Source organism: Cajanus cajan, chromosome 6 (genome assembly GCF_000230855.2).
Source record: "Cajanus cajan strain Asha chromosome 6, NIPB_CcT2T_4, whole genome shotgun sequence".
Taxonomy (NCBI): Eukaryota; Viridiplantae; Streptophyta; class Magnoliopsida; order Fabales; family Fabaceae; genus Cajanus; species Cajanus cajan.
Genome location: NC_138522.1, coordinates 35653737 through 35674901, shown reverse-complemented (window position 1 = coordinate 35674901; position 21165 = coordinate 35653737). Strand labels below are relative to the sequence as shown.

At 32.5% G+C, this 21165-nt stretch overlaps 1 protein-coding gene across 1 annotated transcript; it reads right to left on the bottom strand.

Annotated features, from left to right (window-relative positions):
- Positions 1–14568: 14568 nt before the first annotated feature.
- RCF3 (RNA-binding KH domain-containing protein) lies at positions 14569–19936 on the bottom strand. The gene is made up of 8 exons (XM_020367046.3): positions 19033–19936; positions 17799–18272; positions 17319–17567; positions 16577–16795; positions 15850–15929; positions 15580–15685; positions 15032–15158; positions 14569–14892 (listed from the first exon to the last, which is right to left on the bottom strand). Exons 1-8 carry the CDS (start codon positions 19693–19695, stop codon positions 14873–14875), a joined length of 1938 nt encoding a protein of 645 aa, XP_020222635.1. The 5' UTR covers positions 19696–19936; the 3' UTR covers positions 14569–14872.
- Positions 19937–21165: the final 1229 nt, after the last annotated feature.

Genomic DNA, 21165 nt, shown 5'->3' with positions numbered 1-21165 from the left:
CCCGGCCCAAAGCCCTCTCGCCTTACAGGCTCAGGGCTGGAAGGCAAGTGTACCGTCCAGGTCGTAATCCGACCTGATCTCCCTAACGGCAGTAGGGCGACCCTGGCCCTCTACTCGGTCGTAACTCGATTTCCACTCGCCTACAAAAGGAGGGGGTTCTCGGCATTCACCCGACTGAATGCTCAGTGTGGGTCTAATCGACCAAATGCCGACTCGACTCGTCCTCGCTCACCCTGCACCCTCGAGATAACCTAGTCGGTCAGAGCCCGACTCGACTTGCTCTCACTCACCCGGCCCCGCGAGATAACCTTGTCGGTCAGAGCCCGACTCGACTTGTTCTCACTCATCCTGCACCCTCGAGATAATGAAGGTTAAGGAAATCTCTTCATTCTCGGGGCCCAAGAGGCCCATGAACGAGGTACCATAAAACTCAAAACCCTAGAGCTAAGGAGGCAGATTACACTTTTGAATGCTCTGGCTCTAAGGCACGATCTAGGAAAAAACCCTAGTCCACCCTTTGGTCGGAACAGTAACTAAATCATTAGTTAATGTGATCAAACACTTTCAATTCAACCACTCAACTTATAACTTTCCAACTTTTTAGCTCCTTGCTTATAGTAACTTATAAGCTTTCAACTAACTTATAATTTAGTTTTACCAAAAACATTCTAAGTGTTTGTTTGGAAAAGTATTTGAGAAGATTATAAGCTCATTTGATTAATTTACGGGTGTGTTTGGAAAAATTAACTTATAACGTGGCTAAAAGCTTATAAGCTAGTTGAAAGCTTATAAACTATAAGTTAGGAGTTGAAAAACTAAAAGCTTATAGGCTAGTTGATTGAATTGAAAGTGTTTGGTAAAATTAGAGGATAAGTTAGCTGATTAATGTAAAATGGCATATTTGTTTAATAATAAAAGTGGGAGAATAACATGTAGGTAACATGGTTTCTAAATTAAAAAGGGTAAAAAAAATTCAAGTAAATTAATGAGATAAATAAAAGTAAAAGGAGAAAAGCTAAAAGCTTATAAGTTATAAGCAACTTCAATTACCTTATAGAAACAAGCTATAAGCTCCTAAAATAAGCTTTCATACCAAAAAAGCTGATTTTGGTCAAACAAGCTTATAAGTTAGTCAAATAAGCTTATAAGCTCTTCAAATGCCTTACCAAAAACTCTATGTAACATCTTAGACGCACCAAAATTAGAGGGATCCAAAGATTCATATAGGTGCAAAATTGTGCAATTGAGAATGATGTAATAGATTTAATTTGTACTACTTATATCAACAAGATGCATCTACTTTTCGGTAGCTCATCACTTAAGAACCTCATAGTTAAGCATGTTTGACTTGGAGCAATTTAAAGATGGGTGACCTCTTGTGTAGTTTCCCAGAAAGTATATGAGTGAGGACAAAGTACACTGAAAAGTCTTGTGTTAGTTTATAGGGATAGTTGTTGATCCTAGAAGCAGTTGGACAACATAGAAAAGGCTACTCGTGGAGGGTTTTGACTGGTGAAGATTTCTAACCAACAAGGAGTTGTGTGAAGTGTCTGTAACACTATATGTTTAATGTCTTATTATATGATTATTTGTTATATGTTGCTTTATATGTTATTATGTTGCATGATCCTTGAGATTTAAGTTATTTTGGACTATTTTAAGTCTAGGTCAAACTTGACCAAGTTTAGGAGAAGGTATATAAGGTTTTCTAAAGATTTGAACTTCATAAGTTTAATTCTTAAGAAATTGAGAGATAGGTTTTAGAGAGACAGACTCTAGAGAAAAAAGAGTTATTTTCTTCTTTTGACTCTATAGAAGTGTCTCAATCCTTCCTATGTGGAAGTGTTGTGGTGATTGTTTAGAGATCTAAAGCTAGGAGGTTGAGAATCAGAGATCGAAGCAAACATATGGTGAATTCTTGGGAAATCTTATTCTTCATCATTCTTCCTTTTTTTTCCTTGTTTCTTGGGAATTTGAGGTAATATATTGATTTTTGTTGTGTTGATTAATGCTTTGGAAAGAATTTAAGTCAAATTTAAAAGATAAAACCTTGGTGTTCTTAGTTATTGGGGTTTCTTGGTGAAGAGAGAATAGTTGAATGACCTTGAATTGTATTGTTGTTGTATGGTGTAATTCTTTCATTTTATAAACTATATGATTCTAGTAGCTGATGAATTATGAAATGCATGCATGAATCTTGGAGTTGGAGGAGAGGATTTTGAGTGAAAGTTGGTTTTTTGGGAGTGAGAACCTTGTTTTTGAAGTATACTTATCTATTGTGTTTTCTAGCTCATAGCACCCCTATGGCTCACTCAAGTGAGTTGGTGCAACCATTTCAAAAGTGGTCTTTGACTTGGCTCACTTGAAGCACTCAGTAAGTTACTCTAAGTGAATTTTGCTCACACAAAGTGAGAGCTCACTCTGTTAAGGGACTTGACTTCATCTCCCAGGTGTAGTCTCTATTTGAGCTTGCTTAAAGCAAGTTGTTGAGTGCTTCAAGAAAATTTCATTCACTTAAAGTGCATCCAATTGAGCTTGAAGCGATGGTTTCCTTTGAGACTTGTTGTTTTTTTAAGTTATATTCTTGTTATGTTGGTTGTTTACATGAAAGTTCATGATGATTGAACCTAATTCATAGTATGTTCATTTGAGAAGATGTATGATGATGATTTAAGTTGATTAAGTTGATAGTAGCTTGTTGTTTGATGTGGTATGAATTAAGTTGTATGATATTAAGTTTTGATAGACATGTGATGCATGTTTTTTTAAGTTAAAAGTCGTATAAAAATGAGAGGAGACAAAAATTTACATATTTCACTATGTGGATATCCATTACAACGCTCTAAGAGCCAAAAATTTGAAAACCCTTCAATGAGTAAATTGCCTCTTGATCGAAAAGTTGTTTTAAGTTGTCTCCTCTAGTTTTTTAGTTGAAACAATATGGTGAAGGTCGAACCATACTTTCCATAAGTGGCCAACGAGTAAGGTATAAGGTCGAGGGCCAAAATCTCTAAGTACTGGAAAGGTATGTAGTATTTGGAGATATCCAACATGATAATTCCATATAGACTTAGTTATGCATGTCAAGGTGGTGATAGAATCACACCTAAGTTGTTTTATCCTTGAAGGTTGTATTGGATTTTCCTAGTGTAAATGTCGAGACTTGATAAACCAATTTTTGTCATCATGTAAGGTGTGTTTCTGGTTTTATACCAGTTATTATGATTTAGTAGGGTCAAGCCTCTTAAACTGTTCATCAAGTTGTAGGAGATCCCCATAAGTTGTTATATGTGACAACGTGATAGTTATTTAATTGTTTAACTTGTTCAATTGTTTAGTTGATTATAAGTTGTTCAAGTTGATTTCTTAGTTGTTTATGTTGTTAAGTTGTGAATGTTGTTTAATTTGTTGTTATGCTTTTAATCTGCAACGCTAACTTGTTGTTTTAAGTTGCATATGTTGCTTGAAGTTGTTATTTCCTTATATGATGTTATGGTGTTTTCTTTCACAAGCTTAACCTCGCTTCTTCATGTTGTTGGACTGCAATAATTATACTTGTTACGAGGGTATGCAAGATTAGGTGGAGGGTACGCTTGGTGGATGGCCAGGCTAGAGATGACCTTTATTTTGTTGTGTTGCTTTGATACAACATCTGTATATAGAGACATTTGATCGATGCTAGAGTTGTGTTAGCAGTATTCTATACTAAATGTATATTTATACATATGTACAAGGTTTTTGTCGTAATCATTCAAGGAATTTATATTTTCAAGTCAAAACTTGCAGAGACTATTTTATGTTTTTACACCTTATTCATATATTTGTTGTATGAATATTCAAATATTGTTGTATGATAACTTTCTAACTTAGTTGATTCTTTATGTTTTCCATTGCATAGTAGCTTTACTATAGTAAGTAAAGTGACTTCTTAAGTCGTTATAATGTCATTATGTGAAGTATTGTGAATTGGAGTCACTAAGACATCGATTCTAAGAAGTGTGACTCTATATAAGTTAGTTTGATTAAAACAAATTTATTTGGTATGAAAAGTTATTTTAAGAGCTTATAACTTATTTTTATAGCTTATAACATATAAGCTCTTAGTGTTTTTTTTTCTTCATTAATTTACTTGAAATCACTTTACCTACCTTATCATTATATCACTCTAATTATAAAAATCATGTTATGTCATTTTATATTTATCAATTAGTTTATCAATTAATTTTATCAAGTATTTTTAATTCAATCAATTAGTTTATAGCTTTTAAATTTTTAACTACCTTATAGAATAGCTTTATCAATCTTAAGAATGTGTTTGACATGACATTGAAGGAGTTTATTAAAGATTTTGACTAATTTATAAACTAATTTGATTAAAATAAATTCATTTAGTATTTAAACTTATTTTATTAATTTATATTTTCTTAAGCTACCAATTTTTTTCTTCTTATTTATATAATATCATCATTAATTTATTTGAAATCTCCTTTTTATCTCATAACTAAATATGTCTTTATATCATTTTTCAATTGTCACCTAACTTATTGAGTTATCCTACCAAACATTTTTAGTACTAGATAGGCAAATAGTTGCTCAACTAATATATTTTAGATAAAGTTGAATATCTATTTAGCCATTGTTGACCGAATGACACCATTTAGCATGACTGCATGCATTTCATCCATAAAAGAAAACAAGTATAGATAAAGAAGGAAACGTAAAAAGATGAGAAGATTATCTTATCTGTATCGAAAGTTATGTACATCTCATATACATTTGTAACATTTTCCAAAGATTGTGCTATAATCAATGGCAGAGCTTCTTGGGGACATAGGGGCCCCAAAATTTTTGGTAAAATCTTTATATATATATATATATATATATATATTATAGATATTTATATAGAATAGAGTATTTATATTTTTAGTTGAAAATCAATAAATTTTTATAATATTTTCAAATATTTTTTAAAATTATTTGTTTCTCAATTATCAATAATTTTAAATTATTGAAAGAACAAAGATTACTATTTTAAGAAAATGTTTAATCATTTTAATTAATTAATTAATTATTTATTATTATTATTATCATCTATATAAACAATTTTTGTTAGTATACTTCAACTTTTCACTTTTGAAAACGCCAATTTTATTTTTTTTTACTAATTTTAAGCATTAACTTTTTTCATACATTAGTTACATGTTTATTAATTAATTGTATTTTCATGATATAATTTTTCTTTCCATTTCAAACCCAATTTCTCTGTGAAATTTGTATCACAATTTTTTACCAAAAAAGCTTGTATAATATATTGAATTCGTTGATTTTTCTTGTGTAAGAATTTTTTTTAAGGTTTTTTTGTACTTTTTTTTTTACTAATTGTGATATCTAGTGGAATTTTTGCTACAAAGATTTTTTTAAAAAAAAATTGCAATGATTTTGATAATAAAAAAAAAGTATGATTATATCTTTAAATTTGTTGAAAAGTTATAGAAAATTGTGTTAATTTTTATTAGGCTAAAATGTACTTTTAGTCCCGTGTAATTATCAATCTACAATTTTTGTCCCTTCTTTTCTAATTACATAATTTGATTTGATTTCCAATTTTTTAAATTACTCAATTTTTTTTCCCTTTTGTCACTTTGACATGGCATTAATATTAATATAGAATGACGTGTCACTTTAGTAGTGACGTGACTACTTACACAAATTGATGAGATGACATTATAGTGATGATGCAAATTAATGACATTAATGACATGACATTGACAAGATGAGAAAATATAAAATTTATTTAAAAAATGGTAAAAATTAACTTTATGAGGACTAAAACTCATGACCTTCATTGTAAAGCTCACAATTTAAACCACTAAGCCACTTTTTATAATTATAATTTGAACAACTTATTACATATAACATTACTCATAATAATTAATGAATAAACTCTAATTTCTCTAAATAAAACTTTAATATACAAGAAAATCATTTACAAAAACATCTCAATAGATAGAGGAAGTCATATCCATTCAAGCTTGAAAACATGTACTTAAACAAAAGAAACATGACTTTTAACAAAATAACTTCATGGTTAATAAGAGACTACTACAACTTCAAAAGTAATTGCATGATCCATAAATATAACAAAGAACTCTAAGTAATAAAGATCCTAGTCTAAAGATCTTCAATGTCACATCTTATCAATACTTGACCCACAACACATCACAAGGCACATACCCCTTTACCAACATCATCCTCATGATAATCATCACCTACAAAACACACATAGGAACACAATAACAACAACAAAGAGGAGTGAGAAACATTAATTTCACTCTAGGTACTGATATGACATATAACTGAACAACCACACACATCAACCATAACATAAGCATACGTACATGTAACAAGAGTATTAAAATATAAGTAAAATAATATAACTTCAATTAATAGCAACATCACACCATCACAAGCATACACATTCACATCTCATTCACTCAATGTAGCAGACATGAAATCATCTAGATCTACATGCATGAGACGCAAAAGATCTCATAACTCGTGGACTGAAGGCTAATACTATGGCTTGAAGGCGAATACTTATAGCTCGAAGGTTGTTACTCATGGCCCAAAGGGAAATGCTCATACTCATGATGCATGCTTTATATATAAGACTCTATGTAACACTATCACATGGATTTTACTCTTGCTCATCTCATTCACTTAATACATCATTTTAATGTCAATCTCATGCATACACATCATCATCTTTGATTTCTCATATCACACATCAACTCACGTCTCATCATTTACCAATGTTTCAAACATTGCATTCAACATTCTCAATTCAAGCATAAACATCTCCTCACAATCATATATATATATATATATATATATATATATATATATATATATATATATATATATATATATATATATATATATATATATAACTATATCATATCAAATCATATATAATCATATCATATCACATATAAAATTCTAATGCCACATATAAACATTTGATATCATTCACATAATGTAGAAACATCTCATGTAGGGATGGCAAATATACCCATACCCGTGGGTAATACCCGAACCCGTCCCGACTTTGACGTGAAATACCCGGTTTGACCGGGTACGGGTACGGGTATGTACTTACCCGCCCTGTACTCGTACCCGTACCCGTCCCCGTTCTCATTTTTAATTTAATACTCACTTTCAATTTAATTATATTAAAAAAATTTAATATTTTTTTATGTGTGATTATTTATTATAATATGAGATAAAGAAATAACTTAATTATAATTATAATATAATAAAAAAATAATTTAAAAATATCATTTTTTTTACAAAAAATAAAAAATAAAAAAATTTGACAGGTACGGGTACGGGTATACCCGATACCCGACGGAGACTGGGATGGGGATGAAAATCTATACCCGACGGGTATGGGGACGGGGACGAGGATGGGTTTAACTCGTGAGGACGGGGATGGGTATCATGAAACCCATACCCGACCCGCCCCGTTGCCATCCCTAATCTCATGTTACATACAAGCACAAAGTCTCAAGCACAAGGTGTCAAATATAATTTGTATCTTCATCATAACTCATTCACAAATACCCTTTTTCATTATTTCTCTTTCGTAACCATTGATATAAAGTTTCACAAACCTTTTTCAAGATTAAACATTTAAAGGATAAAGCAACTCACCATTACAACTCTCAAATTGTCTCTCATTATCTTAAGCTTCTACGACATTATAGGGTCTAAATGCAATATATGGTTATAATTATGATATTATGTTGATATCAATTTTGTTAGAAAGATCATACAATTATTTACAACTTATATGTTGACCTCAAGAGATTATTTTACCATCTATAATGCTTAAAAATTACAAAATCGTAGCATTTTAGTCTAAATATGATAACTTAACCTTCACTTATTAAGTTATCATATTTAATGGGAGACTGGGTCTAAGTGGTCGTGGTTGGTTGATTGGGGGGACAAGAGGTAGATGTTGACATGACGCACCTCTATTGTTCCCATTGTTCCACGTGTTACTTTCCTGGATATGTATCTCATGATGCCTCGCATTAATGATCTTTAAATGCACCTGAAATCTCTTTTAAAAACTTAGACAATATGTTAGTGAAACATAGGCATAAGATGATGTGAGTCACCTGATACAAATTACAATGTAAAATGATACGCAATAAGATGAAGCATGTAATGCTCAATCTGACATACATTTTAAATACAAATGATCTCCAATGGATATAAAACATTCTTCAACTAAAGCCTTTGTAAAGATATTAGTTAATTAATGATTAGTGTCAATAAATTTTATATCAAAAACTCCTTTTTGCACATAATCATGAATGAAATGATATCTTATTTCAATGTACTTTGCCTTGGAATGTTGTGTAGGATTTTTAGGTAAACTATTGGCATTGGTGTTATCACAAAGTACAGGTTATTATTTTCAAGACTATAATAGTCTTCAAGTTGATACTTGACCCATAAGAGTTGTGAGCAACACCCAGCTAGTCAGATATACTCTGCCTTTACTGTTAAAAGAGTTATAAAGTTTTGTTTCTTGCTTGCCCAAGAGATGAGGCAACTTCCCAAGAATTGAAAGGCTCCACTTGCACTCTTCCTTTCAATCTTATCTCCAACATAGTCAGCATCACAAAATCTTTCTAAATTGAAATTATTATTCCTTTCATAGAACAAACAAAGGTTAGTAGAACCTGCAAGATGTCTAAATATTTGTTTAACAACTTTCAGATGTGAATCTTTGGGATTAGATTGAAATCTAGCATAGAGACAAACGTTGAACATGATATCAGGTCTACTTGTAGTTATGTAGAGTAGAAATCCAATCATACCTCAATAGATTGTTTGATCTACTGGTTTATCTGATTCATCTTATGATAGACTTATAAATGGATGCATGGGTGTGGGAATTGGCTTATAGTCATTCATTCCAAACTTTTGAAGAAGTTATCTAGTATAATTTTGTTGATAAATGAAAATATCTTTGTCTATCTACTTGATTTAAAGTCCAAAGAAGAACTTCAACTCGCTCATCATACTCATCTCAAATTCTGTCTACATTAACCTGGAAAAATTCTTACACAAAGATTCATTAGTAGCACCAAAAGTTATATCATCTACATATATTTGAGCTATAATGAAATATGTTCCAAAATCTTTTCTAAAGAGAATCATGTCAACTTTACCTCTCACAAAATCATTGCTAAGTAAAAAAATTACCTAGTTTGTCATACCAAGCTCTAGGAGCTTGTTTTAGAACATAAAGAACTTTTTTGAGTTTGAAAACGTGTTCTCTAAAATTAGGATTTTTAAAGCTCGAAGGTTGTTTGACATACATTTCCTCTTTAATTATTCCATTTAAAAAGGCGTTATTTACATTCATTTGAAAAAAAAGCTTTATGCTTTTGCAAGCTACAAAAGCTAACATGATCTTAATAGCTTCAAGTCTAGTAATAGAAGCAAAGGTTTTAGTGAAATTAATACCTTCTTGTTGATTGTAGCCTTGAGCTACCAATCTACCCTTATTCCTAACCATTTTACCTTGTTCCTTTAGCTTGTTTCTAAATATCCATCAGGTTTCAAACACGTTTTGGTGTTCAGGCTTTGGTACTAGGGTTTAGATATCATTTCTTTCAAATTGATAGAGCTCCTCCTCCATGGCAATAATCCAGTCATCATCTCCTAATGCTTCGTCTATATTATTTGGTTCCATTTCAAACACTAGAGCACATAAAGCATTATCTCTAAGAGCAGACTTGGTCTTGATGCCTTCAGTCTTGTCTCTTAAGATTTGATCTTAAAATGATAGTTGAAAAAAATTTAGTCTATATGAGGTTTGGTGGATTCATTTGATTGATTTGTTTGTCCTTCAAGAGAGTCCATCATCTAATTTGTAGTATATAGTTATTTCGTCGGATCTCCTCCAATTTGCAAATCTACAAAATCTTCTAGATTCATACCTTTGATTTTTCCTTTTTCACTCCTAAAGGAGACTGATTCTTCATGTGGTTGGAGGTTTAGAAACATAGACCTTTCTCCTGTCATGTGTCATGAGTAGCCACTATTAGTGTGGATCCTTTCTTCTTCTCATTAAGGATATCTCTATGTTAGTAGCATCTGACTTAGTGTCTATAATGAGGTATATGTTGACCTTCTCATCATTTGAATTGCCATTATTGTTGTTATCCAGATCTTCCCAAGTGGCCATTAGGCTCTTTTTAGCCTTCAATTTTGGAAGACCACCTTTTCCTTTGTGAAAGGCAATCAGCCTTCATATGACCCGATTTCTTGCACTTATAGTAGACAACTTCTTTGTTGTCAATTTGATTAGGCTTTTTGAACTTGCCCTTCTTTCTATAGAAGTTTCTCAAACTTCCTTTCTTTTTTAACATGTCTTTAAACTTCTTAGAAATGAGAGATATATCATCATCTATGGAGTCCTCAAAACTATCATCTAAGATGTTGGGCTCAAATTCTACCTTCAAAGCTTTTACTTTTTCTCTCTTCTTGCTGGTCTCACCACCACCCTTTAAAGAAATAGTGTCATTTGATCTAGGGTGATCTCTGTTATTCAAGTGAACCTCATGAACTCGTAGAACTCCAAGGAATTCATCAAGAGTGAGAATTTTAAGATCACAGGCTTCTAAGATAGTTATGGCTTTGGGTTCTTAGATCTTAGGAAGGTTGTCCAAGATTTTGAGATTATTCTGAGCTCTAAAAAAACTCAATTCCCAGGGATTTTAATCCATTTAGAATTGTTTGGAATATTCCAAACATTTCATCCATGGATTCGCTCTCATTCATGGAGAACAACTCATAGTGTCTCTGAAGTGTAGCAAAACATTTGAGCTTTACATCTTTAGTACTCTCATGAGTTATCCTAATGACATCCCACATTTCTTTAGTTGTTGAGCAGTTGCAGAACTTGTTATACTTTATTTTGGGTAAGGAGCAAGCAAGGATGTATCTTGCTTTAGTATTGAGTTGCAATGTGTTGTAGTCATCCTAAGTATATTCATTCTCAGGCTTGGTAACAAACATCACCTTGAATGATGATTCTCCAAAGGTGGTATTGGGTGGATTTGATGAATACCTTCATTTGATCTTTCCAATACGAGTACTCCTCTCCATTAAAGGTAGGGGCCTTATAAGAGAGGCTCATTCCGGTAGGTATTATCATTCACTACTTCCCATAATGGATCTTTTTTCCTTTAGCGTGGTTAAATGCTCAACCCTGTCAAGGGTTGAACTCCAATACCAAACTAGGGAGAAAAGATAAACACTAGAAGGGTGTTAAATAGTGTGTATCAAAAACTCACATTTTTCATAGTAAAGTAGTAATGTTAGTTAGATGAAGCATGAAAAGCAGTCAAATGAAACACAGAGTATTTTTATACTAGTTTGTTTCAACCATCGAGACTACGTCAAGTCTTCAATCCAACCAAATTGAGTTTAACTATCTTTAAACAAAGATACAAGTATTCTTTCAACAAGCCACTTCTGACTCAACCCTAAGTATTCTTTGACTTACCTCTTCAAACAATTACTTAAGTATTCTTTGAAAAATAAGCCTCTCCAAGCTTAACAACCAAGTATTCTTTTATAGTCAAGCCTCTCCAAGCTCAAAATAAGTATTCTTTTTTAGACAAGCCTCTCCAGGGATTATAAAGGTTACACAAGTGTTGTGTTCGTCTTAGTTAGACGTTATACAACCAATACAGAGTAATGAGTGTTTACAAGAAAGAATAGATTTATAGAGTATTTATGTAAAAATGTATATATCACGTCTTTTGTGTAAATTCTATATCTATTTTTTGTGTGTTTTGAATCTTCTTATATAGTAGCTTCAAGAAGATCACTATTGTAAAACTTTGAGTCCAACTCACAAATTTGTTTCATTTATCTTCATCGTCTTTCCTTGTGGTGGTAGGTGACTGTTCGACTTATTTGATGCAAGCATTAAATGCATTTTACCAAATGGTACCTCTTATCTGATCAAGGAGGCTACTTATCAACTTTCCATACCAAATGGAGCTTGTAGAAGTAATGTTAGTGTAGAATAGTTGTAGCAATGACTTTATCTGCTTTACTCTGTGATTTTAAGGATTTTGGTTCTGACGGAAAATATGGTTCTTCTCTTTAACAAATTTGTGAGTTTCAGGATGACTTTTTGGTTCGATCTGTTAAGGAATATAGTATTTAAAGAAAACTTTGTTATATATATATATATAAGAGACAAATTGTAATGTCTTATAGACAATCTATATCTCACACTTCATCTTATAAGTTTTTCAAAGATATTTTTGTAGACATTTCTTCTTTATAAAAAATGTTTTCTTTGTTAGGATTAAAACATTAAGTTTAAGGGATCTAGATCATCTTTTGACTTAACAATCATCAATTTTATCAATCTTCACTCTCATCTACGATTCAAGGGTTTCTATAGACACTCATAGATTCACAAATAACCCAATTCAACACAATTCGTTTCATATATAATACAAAGCTCATCCACAAACCCTAAACGAATTATACGAGACACAAATTCTCATCATATAAATCAAAACCATAAGTTCTCCAAAAAACATAGGAGAACAAATAGAGCGATTAGGGCCAATAGATAACCCACACGTTAGAGAGAACTCTCACTCCACCTTACCATTGTAAACACTTGATGAAGGATGAAGATCTACAAGGTGTGCTCTAGATGCTCTTATGCTTTCCTTTTCCCATTCTTCAATTTAGAGAGATGAAGAGCATGAAAGTAAGAGTAAAAGAAACTAAAGGATAACCCTTAACCCAACATTAAGTTCTCTGGTTACATTTTTTAACCCTAGTTACAAAACTTTTCCCCTCACACTTTATTAAATCCGTTTACAAATAAAATAACTTATATAAGTCATATATTAAAATATTATTTTTTTACCTCATAAAATATTTAAATTACTTATAAATCCCAATTAATTAATTAAAATAATTTTTTATTAATTTTAGAAACTTGAGGTATTACAAACTTAGTAATTTAAATGGTGATTTTTTTTATTGAAGATCCTAAGTTTTAATCCTTATTAGATTATTTTTTACTATTTTATAAATTATTTTATATTGAATGATCTCATTATTAAAGTATCATATCATCAATCCACGTGAGTTGTCATGTCACTATCAAAGTAATACATTATTAATTCATGTTAATAGTAATATTACATCACAATTAAATTGGTAAAAATAACTTAGTAATTTAAATAATAATTTTTATAATAAAATGTTTTAATCTTTATTGTGTCATTTTTTTACTATTTTTTAAATTAATATTTTATTAAATGACTTCATTATTAAAATGTCATATCATTGATCCATGTGAATTGTCACTTCACTGTCAAAGTGACAAATCATTAGTTCAAATGTCATCTCATAATTTAATTAATAAATAGAACTAAAATTATGTAATTTTATAAATTGAAAAACCAAAATTGTGTGATTAAAAAAATAAGGACCAAAATTGCATATAAAAAATTCTAGATGAACAAAAATACTATTTAACTTTTCCTTAAAATTTCAAAATCTAACTAATTTCTTTATCAATTATACCTCTATTTACAAAATGAGAAAATTATATATTAAATAAGGACTTTTTAGTCCAAATGTACGTCAATATTCTCCATTTTAGGATAGTATACCGACTTCGAACCCTACTCATTAAAAAAAAAAAAAAAGACTATTCAATAAAATGCATTTAATTTTTTTTTATAATCATTATATCATGTATTAATCAGAATTAAATGATAGACGTAAACGATGATTAAATGACACTCGATAGTCGAATATAGTCCTTTTTCATATGTTATGAATTTTGTATCAAAATAAACATACCATGAGTATTGTTTGGTTATTTTATAAAAAAAATGTCTCTTATATTAATTATTTAAAAAAATACCTTTAATTAAAGTTATATTTCATTCGATAAGTAGTTGATAAAATAAAAGTCTTGTTAATATTAAAATAAACTGCAAAAGAAATAACATTATTAATTACATAATAACAATGGGAAATACATTACATAATAAATGAGGGTATTTTTGTGATTTTCCAACAAGTGGGCCTGGTTCAGGTCAGGCATCACATCTGCGACCCAGACTTAGAAAAGTAAGAAAAATATGAACTCAACTCTAACCACGCAGGTTAAAGTAGTTTCTCTGTTAAAATTGAAGTTTAGGTAGATAGATATACACACAAGTTCGGGCTCTTTTAATATGCAAACCTAAAAACAAACTACTTGCCACTTATGTGCAAGTATCTCACGTTGTCAATGAAAAACAAATAGTATATCTTTTGAAAAATGAAACTACAAAATAATCATCCTAGTTTTTAATTTTTATCTTTCAACAAATACGACATCACTCACGTGCTGATTTTAGTAAGCATCTTCATTAATATTTAACTTCAAATCAAGCATGCATCTCTGAGTTCAGACTTGTGCTAATGAGTGAGGTAGAGAACTGTGTATAATGGAAACCGCATGATTGAGGGAGAAAGACCCTCCCCTTTTCAGGCTTGAGTAAAACCTTTTGATTTCTTACTCAGAGATTAACAAATGTGATAAACTAGAAAAAAACACCATCCAGGGTAGCTAACAATTGCTCTCATGCACTTGCTAAATTACTAACAAAACTAACAAAGAAGCTCTCTCTTAGTACAATATTTACAGTGAGATGCTTCTTTCACAATGAAAATTTCTATTGGCCACCACAATCTTGTAAACATATGGAAAACTAATCAGTGCAAGGAACAAAATGTCTCGGGCAGTAACTTAAGGGCCATCTTCTTGTGCTGTTAAAACAAAAATAAACATCGTTTCAAATTTTCAATTTAGAAACAGGGCTGTTTACTCTTTAAGAAACAAGACAACAACAAATGCATTCATGAGAATAATAATAGTCACGTTTTGACGCATCGAGAGAGGACTTACTGCTCAAAATAAATCCTTGGAGCAAGCTCTGGGCTCTCTCAGCCTGCTCTGGAGTACCAGATATCTGAATAGTCTTCTGTGACACATCTTCTTTACCCTCTACAAGGGTTACATTGGCTCCTGATAACTGTTCCCATAAAAATGCAAGTCAAATTAAATGGCTTTCTATTGAAAGTAAAAGTAGTAACACAATGATAATAATTTCTTGAATCTCAATCTAAATCCAAAAAATATTGGGAAGTTATTGAGTAATTTTTTTTTTATTCTTGAAGCTATAACAAAAGGAAAAAATACATTTAGTATGATCTAGATACAACCCAGAAGTCAAGCAACACAGAACAATTCATATCATTTAAAAAAAAAATTCTATCTTTCCTGTTCTAAGAGTAATTCAACTGCTCACAGATTGGGTTTGGGGAAGAGAGGAAGGACAGAGGGAAGATAAAAGTAAACAAGGACTAAAAGGTTCCAACTACCTGTTACAAGAATGCCTTTCCTACCACTTTACAACTCAAATATTTAAGGGACTAAAAAATCTAATTACACACCTCACTTATTTGGGCAAGCTTTTTGGATTTTGCCGTAAGCTTTGGTACTGCATACTCTGGTATAACAACTTCAAGTGTACTCCTCGTGACAAGAGGCACAGCAATCCTAACCAGAAGGCAGGAACATAAATCATTATTAATGGGGAGGGAGAAAGGAAAAAGCATACAGAAGTAACACCTAAAGCTACAGATGAGAAGGATGAGATATTGTCATGTCATTCCATACTAGAATAAAACATCCTGTTATGAAATGAAGCAAGGACCAGTTACCTATTTAAACTACTAAGCACATCATCGCGGCGGTCACTTTCTTTTGGCTTTCCTGTCTCAGTGCCAGATCCTCCAACTTCCTGCCAGGAGAAAAAAAAATCATTTTTTTCTTCTAACAAAGAACAATATTCTCTATTAGAGAGGAGTGCAGACGACACACTCTTTAAAACACTAGGATAGTAACTAATGGTTTCATATAACATGCTTTAGCAAAAATAAGATGATATATTTGTTCCATATGAGAACACCTGATATAGTAAACTATACTTAAAATAGCCACTGAAAAATATAGCTTACTTAAATAAAAAAAATTTTAAAAAAAAAGCACTTTGTCATTGGATAATAATAATATATGGTTTCATATAATATGAATTGGTATATATCAATGGTACCAGCCAAATTCCTCTTTTTTTTTTTTTGTTAAGATACAGCTTAACTCAATAAACAAGAAAATAGAAAATATACAACAGGAGACAGAACCTCAACCCATCCCAAATGAAGAAAGAGTATACCACATTACTACTCATGAAAAATGTTCTCCATATCTTGGCAAAATCATGCATCTTTTTTTTTTCTATCTCCTATGCTTAAAAGTTATTTTCAGAGAAGACAAGAAACATATATTAAATATGGCTAATAAATCTCCTAAATGCCAATCATTTAAATAACCATAAATAAAGGCAATATTGAAAGATAATATGGCATTTCTCATTGCATCAAAGAATACCTTTGACGGAATGGCTGCTGCAACAGTTTGCACATTTTGATAGGTTGTGGGAGTTTCAGTAACTGGAACTACATTATTGGAAGAAGATGCATCCACACCAGGTAAGGGAGCTGGTGGTGGCACTGTGTCCCTTTGAAAGAAATCCCTGTACAGGTAACTTCTTAATCTTGATGTTACCTCAACAACAGCATCTCGGGCTGCTTTAATCTCTCCCACAATCTGTAATGGCAATAAAAAAAAAAAAAAAAACAATTGAGGAATGTAGAAAGCAGAATTTAAATATCTAGCATCTGGGTCTTCGTTTTAAACCTTGTGGAAGGTAGGATTTTGGATCCTCTCTATACCACAGTGCATGAGGCTCCCACCTAATGGGGGATCTGGGGAGGTTAAATATCCACTTACTTACCCACAAGTGAATAGGCTGTTTACAATACTTGAACCCGTGACCTCTGGGTCATAGGGTAATAACCCTATCATTTTCTCTAGACTCACTCTCATTTGGATCCTTTTAATAGTCTACCATTTATTTAAAGTTTTTAATAACAAAAGCCAATGGAAACTATACATTCTTTAGTTTGTAAAATTAGTGTCTAATGTAGTACATGTGCAACAAGTATGATGCTTTGAGGAGTAAGATCTATCATCATTATAAAGCTCAACATTTATCAGTAATTCTTACAGGCTACATTTATCAAAGGAATCGAATAGAATATATTGGCAAGTTATAAGTCAAATGACAAACCTGTACCAGTTCATCAGTTTTTGCAAGACAGAGAGGTAGATCATCTCTAGGTAAAATTTGAATATTAGCACCAGTCAACCTCCTTATTTCCAAAAGTGAAGCATCTTTTCCATCTAAGCATTCAATCTCACTAGATGGGATAACAAGCCTGGTGGTTATAGTATTGTCCTTATCCAGAACAAGATCGGCAATGCGAGTTTGTATATGTAACAAAGCTTCCTGAGCTGGGAACAGCTCATCATCAGGACCCTTGAGATACAAAATAGTAATGGTTATAACTTCAAATATGCGACATATATTATATGTAAGTGAAAAACGTATTAAATGCACTGATAAAAAGTTGAAGTTAAGCAGGGAATGTAGTCTCCCAAGAACACTAGCAACCTGAACTAGTGACCTAAAAGAATATGCATTAGTTATACTATACTTACTCACAACACATCAGGCAGAGAAACAGAAAAAATAAGAAAAGGAATGTACCTCCTCCGAAGTAACAATAATTATCTGTTCATCCGAACCACCAACAGGTTCAGTGACCTTAACATCTACCCCAACTTCATTCTGAAGGAACTCTACAATTCCATCTGTTTCCCCAATAATACGATCAACTTTCTCAACTGGACAAAGTACACGGAAAACAAGTTCCTCCCCATAGAAGCCCTGTGCATCATCAGCAACAGGAGCAGCCCCAGGCTCCATTGCATAACTTAATGAGGGGTGGTTATTGTTTCTGGAATTTGCTGTAGATGCCCGAGACCCAAAAGAGGCCCCATCCACAGAGGATCTACGAGATCCACTAGTCACGTGAGGGATATAATCATCCTCAGGAGAAAATAAACGCTCCGGCGAATGTACACGTCCATGAAAATGACCACGGTCACGGTGCTGGCTCTCCCTCAACCGTGATGATATAATTAGTAGAGCATTCTTTACAGCATTTACATCACCTACAACCTGCACAGAATATCATTTAATTATCAGCCTTCAGACTCCAGTTCATATATACTGTAAACGAGTAAATTTCCAGATGAATCACATCAGATCTTTAGAATGGCCAAGCAGCACAACACATATCCAGTTTTTTCAGTATGGTTTTAAACTCAATAAAAAGGATAAGGTCAGAGATGTTATCCTCAAATAAGCATGTTACTGTCTGCTTCCTGTCTCAATTACCAGATTAAATTGAAGCAAAAATCAATCAACAATTACATACTCGATCTAGCCAAGTTCAACCAGATCATCAAAGAAGCACATGATCCAGATCCACCACAAAATCAAAAGCAGATTTCTTAAAAAACATGGATAATGCAGCACAAATCCAATGATCCAACATCGAAATAGCTTCGAACCCGAACATCTTTCCTCCATTCCAGCTCAAAAGTATTGGAGAGCTTCAAATGCCGCTCACGGCGTAGCCAAAATCAGTTAAAATGGAGGCTTTATCACATTAGTTTATGAGAGAAAGAAGCAAAGAGAAAAGTGAAACGTGAAAAGGGGCATTAATATCTTCGGTTCGGTTCTGTAATTTTAATTAGTATCCTCCAAAAGAGAAGCAGAGTAACTTGCTCCCTCACAGTCCAAACCGATGGTGAGCAAAATTAATGAAAGGGGGGGTTTCGTTTGTTTCGTTTAGTCATCAGAGCACATCATGCATGCAATTTAAGAATGAGATGAAAAAGAGTTCCAAGCTTATTGTTTATGCTGATTGAGGCACCTGAACAATCTCTTCAGACATGGAAACACAACGAGGAAGGTTGTGATCTCTAGGGAGTATCCTAATTTGCGTCTTGGTTTCCATCCTCATTTGTTCAATAATCTTCCCTCCTTTCCCCAACAAACACCCCACGTGCATTCTCGACACCACCAGCCTCGTGGCCACGCGGCCGCTCCCACCGCCGCCGCCGCCGCCACCCCTTCCGCCGTAGTCCTCCTCCTCCTCCGGCACCCCAAAGGCGGCGTCGCTCTCGAGAATCCGGTCGTGGATCAGCAGCAGCGCCTCCTGCGCCGGCGAGAAGGACGGCATTCTCCCATCGGGGTCGCGGCGGCGCGTGTCCGAAATCTCGATGATCCGCTCCTCGTCTCCGGGCATGAGCTCGTGCACGTTGATCCACGCGCCGGTGTGCTGGCGAATGGACTTTATAATGCTGCCGGACTTGCCAATGACGCCGCCGGCCTTCATGTCGTGGCAGAGAATGCGGTAGCTGGTGGTCACCGTCAGCGGCGAGTCCTGCGTCTTGGCGTGGCGGGCGGCGCCGCCGCGGTGGCGGTGGCTGGCGGCGCTGTAGTGGTGGTTATAGCGCGGCCTGGTCCTGGCGACGGTCTCGGAATCATAGTCTTGGTCATAGTAGTAGTTTCTCTTAGATCTAGACCTTTCCATGGAGTTCGAAAGCGAAAAAATGAAATTAAAATTTGTTCTGGCTGCGCTTATCCGCAGCAGCGTGAATCAACAGAATCCAGTTTGCATTGTTTTGAAGGGATTAGGATTGGGATTGGGATTATAGAATTTTTGTTGACTTGTTTCTGCAATCGCCATTGGAAACCCTAGAAACAAGTTCGGAGTATCTTTCCTTTGCAAACTTGAGCAGCAACGTGAACCAAGTGAGTTACTGCTTTATTTTGTTTTTTATTATATTATATATATCCTAATGACATGTAATAGTAAATCATATAATATTTAAATTAAATTAATATTTTTAAATATATATATATATATATATATATGCGCAGTGGTCGCTTCTCGCGAGCTATGCTATCGCTGCCACTCAACTCGACAGTCAAACCTCCAACGGCTCTAGATAAATACATTAATTAATTAATTTTAAATGTTTTTATATTTATCAAGAGCTTAATTAATACTTACTAATCACAAATAATGGTAAGGATGGATTTAGAGATCTTTATTATAAAAAATATGTTTATTTTAGTGGTGAAATTGTTATGTATTACTCTATTAAACTTTGTTTAACATCAAAATTGAAATGTGTTTATGGTGGAATTAAAAGAGTAGTAAGGATATGACACAAAATGTTTTCACGTTTAATTTTTTTGTATTAAAATAATATTTAGTCAACGAAAGTGAAATTTTTTAAATACATATTAATCTTTAATTATTAACTTTGAAATATTGTGTGAGTGATATTTATAAAAAAAATTGTTTTATTTAAAAATGGTTTTTTTTTATATGTTAGTTGATTTTTTAATTTACTCTTATATTTTCTATAGTTTTGTACTTCATTTAAAATTATTTTATTTCATAAATTATGTATCTATATATTAAAGTTGTAGTCATTTACTTATTTTATGAGTAATTACGATATTAGTATGACGTATTTACATATAAAAATGATGATTAATCTTTGTTAAAAATTATGATTTGGTTAAATACACGAGAATAAATGTTTCTCTCTTAACATGATTTATTTTATTTCTAAATTTAAAATTTAAAATTTGAGCAATTTAATTAATAGATATAAATCGTTATTATAGTGTGAATTCATGTTATTATTATGTTTATGAATGGTGTGTAACCATGAAGAATACATGCAAATCATGAATAAAATCATGTAAAATTAAATCAAAAATAAGAATTTGATATTGATTGAGTTTATAACACAATCAACATAATGAGCTTTTACTCAAAACTTAGCTTCAAATTATAAAATTACATGTTTATGTCTAAACTTAGGATTGGTAGGATTCACTTATGTAGCAATATACCATACCTTGAGTTAGAGCAAAGTTATCTTCTCACTACACCAATACAAATTATTATTACCCTTGAAATATGCAGATAATCTAAAATATTTTAAGCTTTTATAAATATAACTAATGTCATTATAGTAGATAA